The sequence below is a fragment of the Trichoplax adhaerens genome, genomic scaffold (assembly GCF_000150275.1).
Source record: "Trichoplax adhaerens TRIADscaffold_8 genomic scaffold, whole genome shotgun sequence".
NCBI lineage: Eukaryota > Metazoa > Placozoa > Uniplacotomia > Trichoplacea > Trichoplacidae > Trichoplax > Trichoplax adhaerens.
Window position 1 is genome coordinate 2,923,510 of NW_002060950.1, and position 14,323 is coordinate 2,937,832.

Below are 14,323 nucleotides of genomic sequence, written 5' to 3' on the forward strand. Positions count from 1 at the left end.
TTGTTGGTGCTCGAGCTGCTATGCGATAGCTGAAAAGACAATCAGGACTGCCTATTTTGATTCTGCAAAGCTTATTTATTCTTAATTAATTTATGTTCTTGCCAAGGCAAATTGAGATCGTAACAGTCCGAATGAGTTTTCCGAAAAAGTAGTGAGTTCGTTTTTATACTTCCAATTTTGGAATGGCTTGATTGAGCTATAGTGGGATGGTGTATCAACTACTAATTCTATATCTATAAGCTGCTTTTTAAGATAAGCAGTTAAAAGTTCTGAGTGAGGCTGAATTAAGCCTATCATAGTCGAATGGAATGAGATTTTCCGAGTTAAAAATGACGTATTTATTATGCTTCAAATTATATAACTGCTCTGGCTATAAGAAAATATTGGATCGATTACTTGTGTCATATCCATCAATTTTATTTTCAGTAATTTCTGTATTAATAATGGAGGTAGATTGAGCTTATAATAGGCAACTAGAAGGAATAAGTTTTTTTTCAAAGTATAAATAAATTGTTGTTCTATATGTCTATGTACTTCTATGCCTTAAAATTGTTTGTACTACCAATCGATATTAGATTACCCATTTTACTTCGATAAAGTCAATTTTTAAGTAACTTATGCTCTTAATAATTCTAAATTGTGGTCGCTATAGTTAAAAGAGAAATGATCTTGTACACTGAGATAGGAAATTGTTAGCCAAGTCTGCTATAATAGATTCTCAATTTAAAATCAGTTCAGACCGTAACTAACTTTCGATTAAGTAAGAACTTATTACACGAGGCATTACCGTAAACTCTATATCATCCTGTTATACTATATACTTTTACATTACTTGAGCTACTTACAATATCGAATCAGTTCTATTTTTACCACCGCTCCTTTTTACTTCGATAGATATTGAATAGTAATTATAACAATAAAAATTAGACAAGGTAAGTTATATATTGAGCACGCATATTTCTCTACCATTGGTTTTAATGGCAATTAGGCAATTGCACGTTTCTTCTGAAAAAGACTCTATTGAATTAATGGCAAAGCTAAGAGGTTTGAAAATTGGAAAGAGTAAAATTCCTCTGAGATCGCTTTGGCCGGTAGAAATGGATAATCGTAAACGTAAGAAATTATTGGATAAGGTTTCTAAGCAGATGACTCAATTAAATCGAAAAGGTTACGGCGGCTTCTACGATAGAAAAATTGAAGATAAGTAGGTCGAATGGATTGGCCTAATTCCATATCTTGATATTTATTCTGTAATTGCTGCTTCGATATTTCGCTTACGAAATGCTCATATATGTGAAATAGAAGAATAAACTAGAATTTGGTATCGTGTGACCACAAACTAAATTATAACATTTCGCTATACAATTTAGAAAGGTACTGGCCTTGAAGCATTTGAATAAGGCTCAATGTAGATGTACTCTTGCTATTGTGAAAATATGTAATATTCCTACATCAATGAATAAGGTCAGTTAAGCTATCTTATTTAGTTTTTAATTAGGATCTCGGTTGTTGTGGGTTTCTTCATGTTAATATCATTTTAATCCAAATTTAAATGAAACGTTACGAAGATCGAGCTCTATCATTTGGTTAGTCAAGGAGGAATCGTTATTGAATTGAAGACAATTCCGCCTGATCAAGCGTAATGATTTATAGCTATTTTATTAATAAGTACCGGCGTATGAATGCCATAGATCTTAATTAGCTCTCAAGCCATATAGACTACTCGTATAGCTGATAGTTTTAGCTAGCTGAGTAATCTTCCATATAAAACGTATTTTTTAACTCTAATTATAAGATGCTGATCTTCTATTTTAAATCACTAGAACAATTGCAACTATACAATTGCGTATTAATAACCTTAGTTACTAGCTTACTTAAATTTAACTATCCTTCCTAATACTCTATTCATTTGTACCAACAAACTCATTCTATGCACATTTTTCTGTCTATCCTAGGAAAGTAACTTACCGCTGTCAAGCTGATGCTATTATAGCATTGATATGCTTAGACCAATTTGAAATTTGTACCGACCAGCCGATAAATATCCAATTTGAAGGTAAAGATTCTAAATTTATGTATGACGAAGTCTTTCGAATTCGAAATCTTATTCAAAAGCAGCAGAATGAAAGCAATTTATTAGCATTACAACCGGATACAAGTTCTCCATTGCCATCTAAGTCAAGAGAGACTGCAAGTACCAACTTACAGTCTTCTTCACTCCGTTCTTGTTCCAAATCGAGTACCAGCTCAAAAAAAGGTCAGAAAAAGGATCAATTTGCCAATACTAAGAATGGAGATGATGGAATCAGTCAAATTGAGAAAATTGCTCAAGACAGTATAAAGCAGAAAATAGATGGCAGAGGCAAATTAAATAAAAGTAATAGTAACCGAAATGGAAGAAATACCGGGGGTAAAACAGCAGCTATTAAAATAGATCGAAGCTATAAAGGTGACCAAACATTTAGCAAAAATCAGAATCAAGGAGGAAGACAAGATTCTTATCCATCTAGCAGCAAGCTGTCTCCTGTAAAGCCTAAATCCATGATCTCTAAGCGTACGATCGGTAGTGACTGTGCGAAATTTTCAGTATCAACGAAGGCAACAATTGAGGAAGAATATACTTTTTCGGATAAAGCTTATTTTCTTATGCAAAAAATTAATCTGGAACAAAGAATTAAGGATAAAGGCTACGAAGTCTCTTTCACCTTTAGGGATAGAGAAGATGGCGGTAAATTACTTGCAAGGATGATAGATGGTAGTCAAAGTTACATTATGAAGGAATTATTTGATTTTTTTAACTTAATGGATTCCAACCAAGATTTACCTACTAGAATATGCAAATATCTAGCTCAACAGACCGAAATGACGGATAGTATTAACAAGAAATTAATTGAAAATGGTATATGTGCTGTAATTATTCCAACCAACACGAATGCTACTATTTCTGTCATTGCAAAGAATGCGACAGAATATGAAAAGGTTACGGCGGTATTGTTAGAAATTTTTGACACTAAATCAACAACCGTATCTGGTGAAGCTTTCTCTTTTCCACAAGATACCGCTATACTTCTTTCTAGTATTCAGCAAGATATTGCCATGAGTAGCAAGCTCCTGCTAGAAGCTGAGCTAAATGATTATACTAGCTCTTGCACCATAACAGTTACAGGGCCTCGTAATAATCTTCATGATGTCATTAGAGCTATTCAAGCTAAATTAGAAGAATACAAATTGATAAAATTTGATATTACGGATACTCCTGTTTTGAAAACAGAATATTTGCGTACGTATCTAAAAGATAATATTCGGTCAATAGAAAAGATATTTGGCTGTCGAATTGAAGTGGAAGCAAAACTGGATAGCGATTCTTGGCTCATGGAACGTTGTAAAAATATTAGCATCAGCTGTTACCAAATCTATAAAAATACTATTGAAAACAGAATTCGAACAATTTTACGAGGGATTACCGTGCAAAAGGAAGATGGTATTAGTAAATATTCGCTCACTGGACGATTACTTAGCTCTAGTAGAAATAAAGCTAGGTTACAACGCTTACAAGAGGAACTACACTGTTTGATTGCCATTGCAGGGAATAAAGGCGAAAGGTACCTATACTTTACGCGTAGATATGATTATTTGATAATAAAGATCTATCTTGAAGCAGTGTTTCTATTTCATTATAATGAATTTTACGCTGATTGGTTGGAATATTATTGAGGTTAAAATGAAAGTACGGGGAAGAAAATTAAATGAGGTTACCATAATTGCTTATGGAAACAAAATTTAGCCTAGATAAGAGTTGGCATGTATAGTAAATTGTCAGTTTTTACTGATAAAGTAATATGTGACAAAAAAGATATCATTAAAGGCTAAACAAAATTAAGGGGAAGAAAAGTAAAAAGGATCACTTGAGTGCTTATGAAAACGAAATTTAGCCCTAAAATAAGAGTTGACAAGAAGAGTAAATCGCCAATTTTTACCGGAGTAACAGTCCCGACTGTACTCCTAGTTTAGAGTATACCGGGGTAGCTTCTAGTCTAGCCTATTTTATACCCTGGAGTATAATCTAGGTCAGGTTACACCTCCTCACCCCCTCTTACATACAAATATATCAAGTAATCGATATATCACTTCGTAGTAAATCGATTACAATATATTGCCTGATATGATTATTGAAAAATTATCAAAGGCTAAACGAAATGAATGTAAGAAAAGTAAATGGTATCAAATTATTGCTTATGAAAGCGAGATACATCCCTAAAATAAGTGTTGTTATGTATAGTAAATTGGCAATTTTTATTGATGTTGTAGTTGGAACATGCAGAATTGGTTTAAAGAGTTGCATTCGTAGAAAGAAAATTTTTGTTATGTAAATATAGCCATATTATTACCTATGGCAGCAAATTAGAATCGAAAATTAGAGTTGGTGTGTACAGTAGATTATTCATTTTTTACCGAAATTGTCATTTAAACATGTAAAGTTGACATTAACTAATAAACTCGTTAGAGAAATTCAATTGAATTTTCATTTCCTATTATGTAATTTTAGTAAGTGCCAAAAGCCTTCAGCTAATCCTCGAAATGCATTTCTGCGAAGAACAGAGCCAAAGATAGGGAAAGTTGCAACAAAAGGTGTCGTTAATTTGACCCAAGCAACTCCGCAAACTAGCCGCAGTAAGAGAAAAATCAACAATGTTGCTATTAAATTGGTGAAAGGAAGAATTGAACAAGATGGTGGAGCAACTGTAAGTTGAAATAAAATCTGTCATGAGCCATCTTACATCTTATTAATGTTTCATAGTCGAAGGAAAATATTTACTTAGATGGCATTAATAAAGGAATCCTTCAATCTTTTATTTCTTCAAGGCTGATGTTATTGTCAATTCTGTGAGTACGAATAATTTTTCAGAAGGTAAAATTGCAGCAGCATTATTTAAAGCTGGTGGAACAGCCTATCAACAAGAATGTCGTACCCAGTTGCAGTTTCCACAAGACGATAGCATTGGTTCTACAAATGGCCAGTATTTTGGTTGCAAGAAAGTATATCACATTCCATTCTTAACTTCTGATAGATCAATATCAGTAAGTGCGGAGCTGTATTAATATTTATGTCTAACCTTGATAAGGCAACTACTACTGCTGACAAGGATGTTGAATCTAGTGTAAACTCCAATAGTCAAGACAGATGCAATGTTGATCATTTTTTTTGCAACTTACTATTTTTAGTGGCTTATTCTACGTATTGAAGACTGCTTAAGGAAAGCGGATAGAGAATCGATGCGATCGATAGCTATACCTATCATTGGTACAGGACAATTAAAACTCGATGTCCAAGAGATCGCAAGGAAAATGACAGATACATCAGTGAAGTTTGCTTATAATCAAACAGGAAGCCTAAGAGAAATTTACTTTATGGTCTTTCCTACCGACACAAACGTCTACAACGCGTTTGAATACGTACTAGAATTAAATAATCCATTAGAAGTTCCATTACATCATCAAACAGATTTACTTGATAAGATAACAAAGTCGACAGGAGAGACTCCTGTAGAAGAAAATTCCTATAGCGCACTGAAACTGTTATTTTCAGCTCGATACGACGGAACAGAAGTACCAATCTCCATCAATGTCTATCATGGTAATGCCCACAATGCGACTACAGATGCTATCATCGATGTAACATCATTATGTGCTAAACATTCCAATTTAGATTCTCATTTAGATATTATGCGCTACAGCGATAGTAGGCATACATCACAAACGTTAAGAATATTATCTTCTAAATCGCGCTCTAGTATCTATCAAGTTTGTCCTTATGGTTGCTTGCCCGGCTTTGGTACTATATTAGCAATCATTAATGCCCGTGAACAAAAATCGATCACGATTCCCTTATTAAGTATTGAAATAAATATTAGTCATGTTTACCGCTTGATAGGTGCTATAGAAACATTTTTAGCCAACCACCTGGATGAAACAAATTATGTAAATTGTTTTAATTTTGTCATTGGATATGAAGATCGAAGTCAAGAATTTGCAACCTGGGTGCAAATGCAAATAACTAATAAGTCTTTACAATTTGGATGGCAAATTAGTCAACACGTAGCAGTAACAGAATTTGGTCTTAATATAATTTACGTCGCTGAAGATCAATCTGTGATTTCAAAGTTGAAATCCAAGATCGAAGAATATGCTGATTCTTGGATATGCCACAAGATGAAGGATGAAGATTATTTCAATTCTATTGATCAAAATCGCTGGAATCGACTTGTGCTGCAATTTTGGTCAGAGTATAATACAATTCTAGTAAAGCAAGATGGAAATAAAACTGTGTGTATATCTGGACTCGAAAATGATATACTGAATGCTATTTTAAGCATCAATAAACTAAGCCAAATTTACTTCGAAGAGAAAGCTTATAATGAAGTAGAGAAATTTGCAGCCGACTCGGCCCAGTGGCATGCAAAATTTGGACAATCCAGAACTAACTTTGATGTAAAGCTAAACTATGAAATTGAAAAAAATTATAAGACCTATACTAAAGATAAGACCAAGAAGATTTTTCAAATTGATGCAACAACTAAAACTGTTGATTTCGGTCGAATGTTGATCAGGCTTGCTGATGGGACACAGTGCTCTATAGGGAAATTGTCATCAGAAGGTATTACCGAGTATAAAAATCGCGTTAGTAATCAGATTGATCATATAGTATGGAGAGATATTATTCTATTTCTACATCGAAACTCAAATTTAGTACTACAATACGTATGAGTTTATATCCTGATACTTAATTTATTAATTGTTTTATTTTACATAGCTAGTTTCGCTGTTGCAATAAATTAATTTTATCCATGGCAATTATAAATTAGATTTTGCTATACCTGATAGCTGGGAAAATACAAATGAAGATGAAATCAAAGATGGCTACTTCCGCATAATCGACGTTAAAAATCAACGGGAGATTAATAGCGTATCTAATCTTCCCGGATTGAGTGGCTATAAAATTAGGAGGTTGCAAAGAATCCAGAATTGGAATTTATATCGACGATATCAGATCATGAAAACTGAGGTAGCTACTGCTGTTCAGAAATATAAACCAGGCGCCCAGGTAGAAAGGCAGCTATTTCATGGTACTTCTAGCCGCAGCGTTACAGCGATATGCAAGAGTGGTTTTGATAGAGATTTTTCTGGAACATCTGCTGGTTGGTTCATGATATATTCGTATGCTTTATATTTTATATTATATATCAAATAAATTAGTGCATGTAGATGCCCCTTGACAACAGTATACAAATACTAAAATTTGCAGCGGGTGACATTTGTTGAATTAATAATATCTTTTCTCCTATTTTGATAGGTTCCGGATATGGTACAGGAACTTATTTTGCTGTCAAAGCTCACCTTTCGCAGGGTTTTGGTGATTCCTTGTTACTAGTGCGTGTTCTAACAGGAATCTACGGCTCTTCAAGCGGCAGCGGTAGGCCAAATCTGTCTATTATTCCGGGAAGTCAAAATGAACGTATACATTCAGTGGTGGATAATACAAGCAGTCCTTCTATGTATGTTGTATCTAACGACAACTCTGCTTATCCAGAATATATTATTCACTTATAATGAATGAATCATTGAGTAACCATTCTACTTTGCCTATACGCGTAGTATCACGATTTAGGTTCAGCGATCATAATCTGCCTAAGTACCGGGCTGTTTATTCGTTTATTTCTATCTTTGTTGACATGTTCATGTTACACTAGCTCTTCGTAGAAACTTGGTGAAATAATCTATATCATATCGCATTTAAATACGCTAATTGGATTAGATTACCGTATAATATCTGGATAAATATGAGACAATATTACTTTATTATATGCTGCTTGAGTACGATGTATATAATAGTATATGACAGTAATATAAACCGGTACATAAGCTGTGATTAAAAATTAAGAGAATAAATTTGATGATTATTACAGATTCCAATATTGCGTATATGATTATTGCAAGATATTAAAAAAAAAACATATTCTCGTAATGTCAATTATTTTCAGTAAATAATGACTTAACTGATGGTCAAAATATCGAAAATGTGAAGATATTCGAGGTTGATACCTAATAGGGATTTACTATCCTAACATCGATACGAATTTATCTTGTATGCACACTGTACAGTATTGTACCTAAACACTTGTTGTATAATTCTGTGTTAAGAATAGGCATGAGCTACTAGAAGAAGAAGACCTTAGGTCTTCTTGAAGTAGTGCATAGAATAGGTATCGCTCGGTATTCTCTATAAATATATTTGGAACAGTCAGGCTAATGTACACAAACATGTGACTAAACTTATCCGAAAATGTTTGTTGCTAATTCTTATTTTTTACTTATTAATTGCTATGTCATCGAATTATATTTATAAGTCTCTTGAAGTATGAACAGAAAATATTCAATTTGAATTCGGTAGTTCCGTATAATAATTAATTAGTGAACTACTACGGTAGTGAATTAATAATGGTAATTCTGTAAAACACTTATGATAATAATATCTACCATAATAATAAACACCTGCAACAAAGGGATTTTAGCTTCTTTAATAAGTGTAGTGCGACTGTGATGGGTTAGAATATCAGCTGCGACCTGGAATGAATTTATTTGGTCAAATTGACTGTCCTACTGCACATAATTTTACACCGTGTATTATTATTATTATAGTTTCAAAGCGCATAGCCACTGTAATTAGGAACAGCAACGCTTTATTAGCTTAATCATGACGAGAATATTCGAGATTATATTTATATGCTCTAGGAAATACTGGATTCAATAATGGCTGAAATGATGTTGATTAATCATATTTTGGATATGATGAAGTGTATTATAATTTGAATACTAAGCCATGACTGAGTCGGTTTAAATTATCAAACACTATCGCATTCGTTGGCTATAAGCGAGTTATGATCAGCTCATTAATTCATAGGTTACAATGCTATCACAAACTAACGTAATCACGTAATCGTTCTATCTAGTAATAACACTGCAAAAGGTTGCATGAAACTCATTATCTGGCCAAGTTAGGACGATAATAATAGATTTGTCAATTAAATGAATTGATTGTACTAAAATCTAAACTGTTAGCGTGTCTTCAACATTATCATAACACCGCACAATTTAAAGATAAAAGCTGGAACATAATTCTTAACCCTAACCCTAACCCTAGCTTACAGACTATAGTGATACAGCAATGTTTTGCTATATTTTCAAGCCGTTCCCTGACGTTTCCATCTAGCTTAGTGAACATTTTCGTAGTCATGGTGTGGAATTATCTAGGTTCATCACCACCTCACTGGTGCTGTTTCAATGTTGGTTATTATTAAGCTAGACAATCTTGTTTAATCCTTACGAGTACCAATTTACTATGTATCAAAACTCACCACGGAGTGAGAAGCCAGATGATACAGCCTATAATGCTTAGTACAACAAATATGCATGTTAGACCAAATCGAAAGGCAAAAAAGTTTTTCTATGTGTTAAAATTGAAAATAATGTTGTCTTTAAACGATTAGTATTTCTGTTTGTAGTTAAAGTTTGGATCATTGTATCGGTCAATCAAAAGCTTATAGCTGTAATTTGCAATTTGTTGAACAGATATTCTTGACGATTTTTTCTAAATTACTTTATCACGTTAATAAATGTAGTTTGATCGATGGATAAGAGCCACATAGTGATCGCCTTGAAGTAATACGAATACTTTGCTATACAGTATAATATAGTATGATCTGTAGTATATTGTCTTATGGAGCATTTTGAGTAGACTATAAAAAAAGTTGTTGGTGAATGCCGTGTGGAATTGTAAGTTACGGAGGTAGTTGGATCTGCACTAGTGCCTTCGAGCACCAAAGATTATAAAAAGGGTTATAAAAAGGGTGTTTTATTATCCTGTGAGGACTCCTTAACCTCCCTGATATCCAGTGATCGCATCAGCTGCAATTTTGCATTAAGATCATTACAGTTCCACTAAGAACAAAACATCAGAAAATGACATCAGCTTATTGATTAGAACCAGTTATAATTATATAACTGCGTTATAACTTAAAAAGGATACTTTTATATTATGTGCACCAGGAGTTTCTGACGAGACTATAAAAGGCTGGTGCCTGAAGATTCCTTTTTAGTTCGTTAGTCGGTTAGATAGTCAACTAGTTTTTCAATTGATATTTAATTGTAAAGACTATAATCTTGGGTGCCAAGATTCCTTCAGTAATAAAAGATAGTAAATCTCTGACTATCTTGTCTACATCATCTGTGACGCTATAATTATACCATAGTATTCGGTCGTTGGAACTGAATTATTTGGTGATATAGCTAATCTCGCCTCTTTAAGTTAGTAAGTGGCGTTCTCCGCAAGGATTGGCGTGTGTAGACTACTTCGTCACTAGTGGTGTGTGACAAACTGCTAGGCTGAATAGATAATAATCAATTTTCCTTATTATTGTCTAATAGTAATTAGGATGGGATTGATGCTGTTGGATTTCAAATGGAATTTTTTGTTGAGGAATGATTTCATTTACTGCAGCTTATGTTGTATTGACGTTATGGTATTTATTGTTAATATAATAACTTACTTTAGCATTCCTTATCTAGATTTAAGGGTGGGTCGTTCTAAAATAGCGTTACAATATCGTAAAATCAATCCTTAGAATAAGGTGCTAGAGATCTTAGGTAGGCATAGAAGACTTGTAATTGTGATTAGGGCTAAAGAAATAGTAGGTGCGACTAAGATGTCCAATGGGATGATTTAGTTCTATTTACATTAATACTCTGTAACCTTAGTGGGTAGAATTGTTACCCTTAGTCGAACCTTGGGGAACCATGTTGACTATTACGTAGTTCGCAATTTTATATTACAGTAAGATCCCGACGTCATACTGTAGACTAAAAACCTACTTAAGCGAGCTCATATCTAGTAAAAGACGTCATCTATGTGAAGTCAAAAGTGTCCTAATTATTGTGAATTTTGCTAGAACTTGTGATAAGTAGTTCTCTATAACTCAACCAGACGTAAAATCTTGGGATTTAGTTTAATAATTAATACTTTTGTTTGCTAAACTTCTTCATAAATACCTTTGTCATTAGTGAGGTAGTGACAAATAGACAGTACTTAAGGCTGCTATATCTAAAATAAGAGAGAGCGAGAGAGGACAAGGAAGATTGTAGAATAGTTGATTAGTTTCGATCTTAGATTGGATCATATTGCTCCTCGGTAACTCATCTGCTTTGGTTTAGTTTCGTGTTCAGTGGCTTGTTGGAAACCTTTTCATTTTTTAACTCAATAAATTGGGTATACTGACGGATCGGTAAGATTAATCAGCTAGGCAGTAAACTATCATGGATCGTACAGTTCATTTTCATTTGAAAGGGCATGATGACATCTATCAGTCGTTTTAGCTAATACTATTGCTATATGTAGATGTAGTATAGTATTTGCTTATTAGGATTTACGGTATAGAGTACTTAGATTGTGAAGTTACTTCCATTAATAGGTTTGCTACAATTTCAGTGTGTATTTTATTAAATATAAATAGATATTGCTACTTAAATGTGGTAAAACACACATTAATTATTCCATATCTAAAGTAATTTCGGAAATGTATAAATACACGATTCTGATTGATCAATAAGCGATTCTCTATTAAACCTACTACCAATTACCAATTACCACGAACATAACAACTATCATGATAGAAAAGTTACAATCTTGTTTTATCATCTCATTAGCTCAAATATATCAAGTACAACTATTGTTAATATTAATTATTTATGTCTATGTGTAAATTGGATAAAATGCTTGAACTAGAATGGCAGCACTTGTTATGCCTTTCTCCTAATGGATCATCTGCGTGATTTCTTCAAATTTTACTCATTTACATAGAATTCCGGAACTAATTCTTGGTACTAAATACTAAGAAAATCGACTTCGCTTATAAGTTTTGCACTAGATAGATCCGATTTAACAGGTTAATATACTAATAAACATTGGCAACAGACTATACTGCTGCATTCGTAGATAGTAAATCAACAAAACTGCCACATTAATCAAATTTAATCTGTAAGAGCAGCTAGAGAAATACAGCGACGTTTTCCCTTCATAGATTCAGAATTAAGAGTATGGCATCTTCAAGGTAAAATTGCATTTCGTGCTATCTATACTCGTATATAGATTAATGCTAAATGAACCTGCCAAAATAGGCGAGAGATACTGAACGAAACTTTCTAATTTTTCAATATTTTAGTTTAAAATCTCACATAATATATGCTTGCGGAATTGAGAATCAATTTGTCGAGGTATTTAACGTATTTACTCTGACACAGAATAGTGTGTAGTAAAATAATTGCACGGTCTATGTCCACTTGGAAATCCGATGCTGCTTTCTACATGTTACTGATAGAGTTGCGTAATTATTGCTTTGTTGAAATATTGCTGAATTTCACGACTATCTATCTTGGCTATTTAAAATGAAAGTCAATTATTGTAGCTTTAGACAATCTAAAGGTAACGCGACTTAAAAACTGAAAAAGAATTATTTATTCTACAGTATTTGCAGCTGTTTGTCGACTTTTTCATTTAAGGGATAAAGATAATTATTATTTCGTTGAAATATTGCTTAATTTCGTGTCTGTCCATGTTGATTGTTAAAAAATAAGCAAATTAGCGTTGCTTTCAGTTAGATGGCCTTAAGGTAGACTGTGTTCGTTAATGTTAGTATCCGGCAATTTTCTAAAATTTTTTTATTTGCATATAATTGTAGCAAACAATGCTGTACCTAATTTTTTTTGAATTGATTATGATAAAGTGAATTAAAAATGTCATTTAGGTGCTGTTAGCTTATAGTACAATCTTTAACAGCTATAAATGAATGTAGTTACATGAGATAAAATTATTTGTTTCTCATTCAAATACGATCGCAACAATTTATCTTAAATTGCATCGGACAATTTTATAATGCTTTATTAATTTGTATATGACTATTCTAATAAGTACTACCGTACCTAATCTCCCCTGAATTGATTGTGGAAAAGTGAATTGCGTATGCCATTTACAGCTATTAACTCATCGTGCAATATTTAACAACTAAGGCAGACAAAATGTTGCTACATCGGATAGAATTGGTTGCTTCTCATTCAATCTTGATTCTTCATGATAAAAATCAGTTTCATATAATATTTTAGATTGTTACAGACAGTTTAATTCTAGATAGTGAGCAAAAGTTTATCCATCGCGTAGGATAAAAGTCATATTTTGGATTAGCAATTATAAAATTAATCGTTTTCAGCGCTACTTTGTTTTAACCCGAACAAAAGTACAATTCTATCCTGATATTTAAATACATTATAAAACGTTAAATCGATCCATGATATGACTTTAAAACCATTGATCACTTTAATTTACATAGGACTTTAAAAAGGTAGTTATTCAATTGGCTCCAAACATCCAAATTGGTAGTTTTACCAATTATGTTTGTTCAAAAAAGAGAAACTGGAACTTTGTGTAAGTCATCGTGAATTTAAATACTACAATCGTCAAAAATCGATGAAAGTTCGCCCGTCTTAAATTCGTAATACTTAGTTTTTAAGTAACCTATGTTCCTATCCAGTCTAAGCTAAGTTACTGAAAATCAGAATGATTTAATTTTTTTGGCTACATGAGCTTCTATTTATACTCAAATTCTGATTGCTTCTGCATAATTTATCGGACAAGATGTGGATTTTACATTCCCTAAGAAAAATGAGAACTTTTTACAATCTTGTCACTGTCATTAGGGAATTGCGGTTTTCTTCGGAGAAAGACGGCGTTCAGTTAAAAGTACAGCTAACTGGTTTAAAGATTAAAGAGAGTAAACTTCCTTTAAGACTGTTTTGGCCAGTAGAAATGGATAACAGCAAACGCAAGCAACTGAATTATGACGTTTCTAAGCAACTAGCACAATTAGGCCGTAAAACTTATGGCTGTTACTACGATAGAAACATTGAAGAAAAGTAGGTTGAGTTGAACGTTATACCCTACCTTTTAAATTTATAAATACCTATGAGTATTTCTCTGTTTACTTCACTGATATATAATTAGAAATATTTTACTTTGATACTCGCATAGATTATAAAAAATTGAATTATTAAGCTTATATCATTCAAATGTAATATGTGGACAATATTCTGTCACATATCGATCATATAGAANAGCAGCGGCTTCCAGGCTTTTGGACAAAGCTCAATTTAAACGCACGGAAACGGCTATTAACATATTTAACATTCCTACATCGATTAATAAAGTCAGTTAAGCTTGCTG

At 32.9% G+C, this 14,323-nt stretch overlaps 2 protein-coding genes across 2 annotated transcripts in view; both read left to right on the plus strand.

Moving 5' to 3' along the window:
• Window positions 1–977: 977 nt before the first annotated feature.
• TRIADDRAFT_58759 (uncharacterized protein) lies at window positions 978–7,608 on the plus strand (the record flags this gene model as incomplete). Its single annotated transcript, XM_002114643.1, has 7 exons — window positions 978–1,204; window positions 1,956–3,602; window positions 4,547–4,742; window positions 4,864–5,079; window positions 5,224–6,655; window positions 6,864–7,196; window positions 7,352–7,608. The coding sequence occupies 7 exons, from the start codon at window positions 978–980 to the stop codon at window positions 7,606–7,608; spliced, it is 4,308 nt and encodes a 1,435-aa protein (XP_002114679.1).
• Window positions 7,609–12,147: 4,539 nt separating this feature from the next.
• Window positions 12,148–14,323, plus strand: part of TRIADDRAFT_58760 (uncharacterized protein) — a gene marked incomplete at both ends in the record, with an annotated part of 2,473 nt that continues 297 nt past the window's right edge. Inside the window, 4 exons of the mRNA XM_002114644.1 lie at window positions 12,148–12,161; window positions 12,273–12,324; window positions 13,434–13,528; window positions 13,801–14,016. Coding sequence (XP_002114680.1) covers window positions 12,148–12,161; window positions 12,273–12,324; window positions 13,434–13,528; window positions 13,801–14,016 — 377 coding nt within the window. The remainder of the gene's footprint in view (window positions 12,162–12,272; window positions 12,325–13,433; window positions 13,529–13,800; window positions 14,017–14,323) is intronic.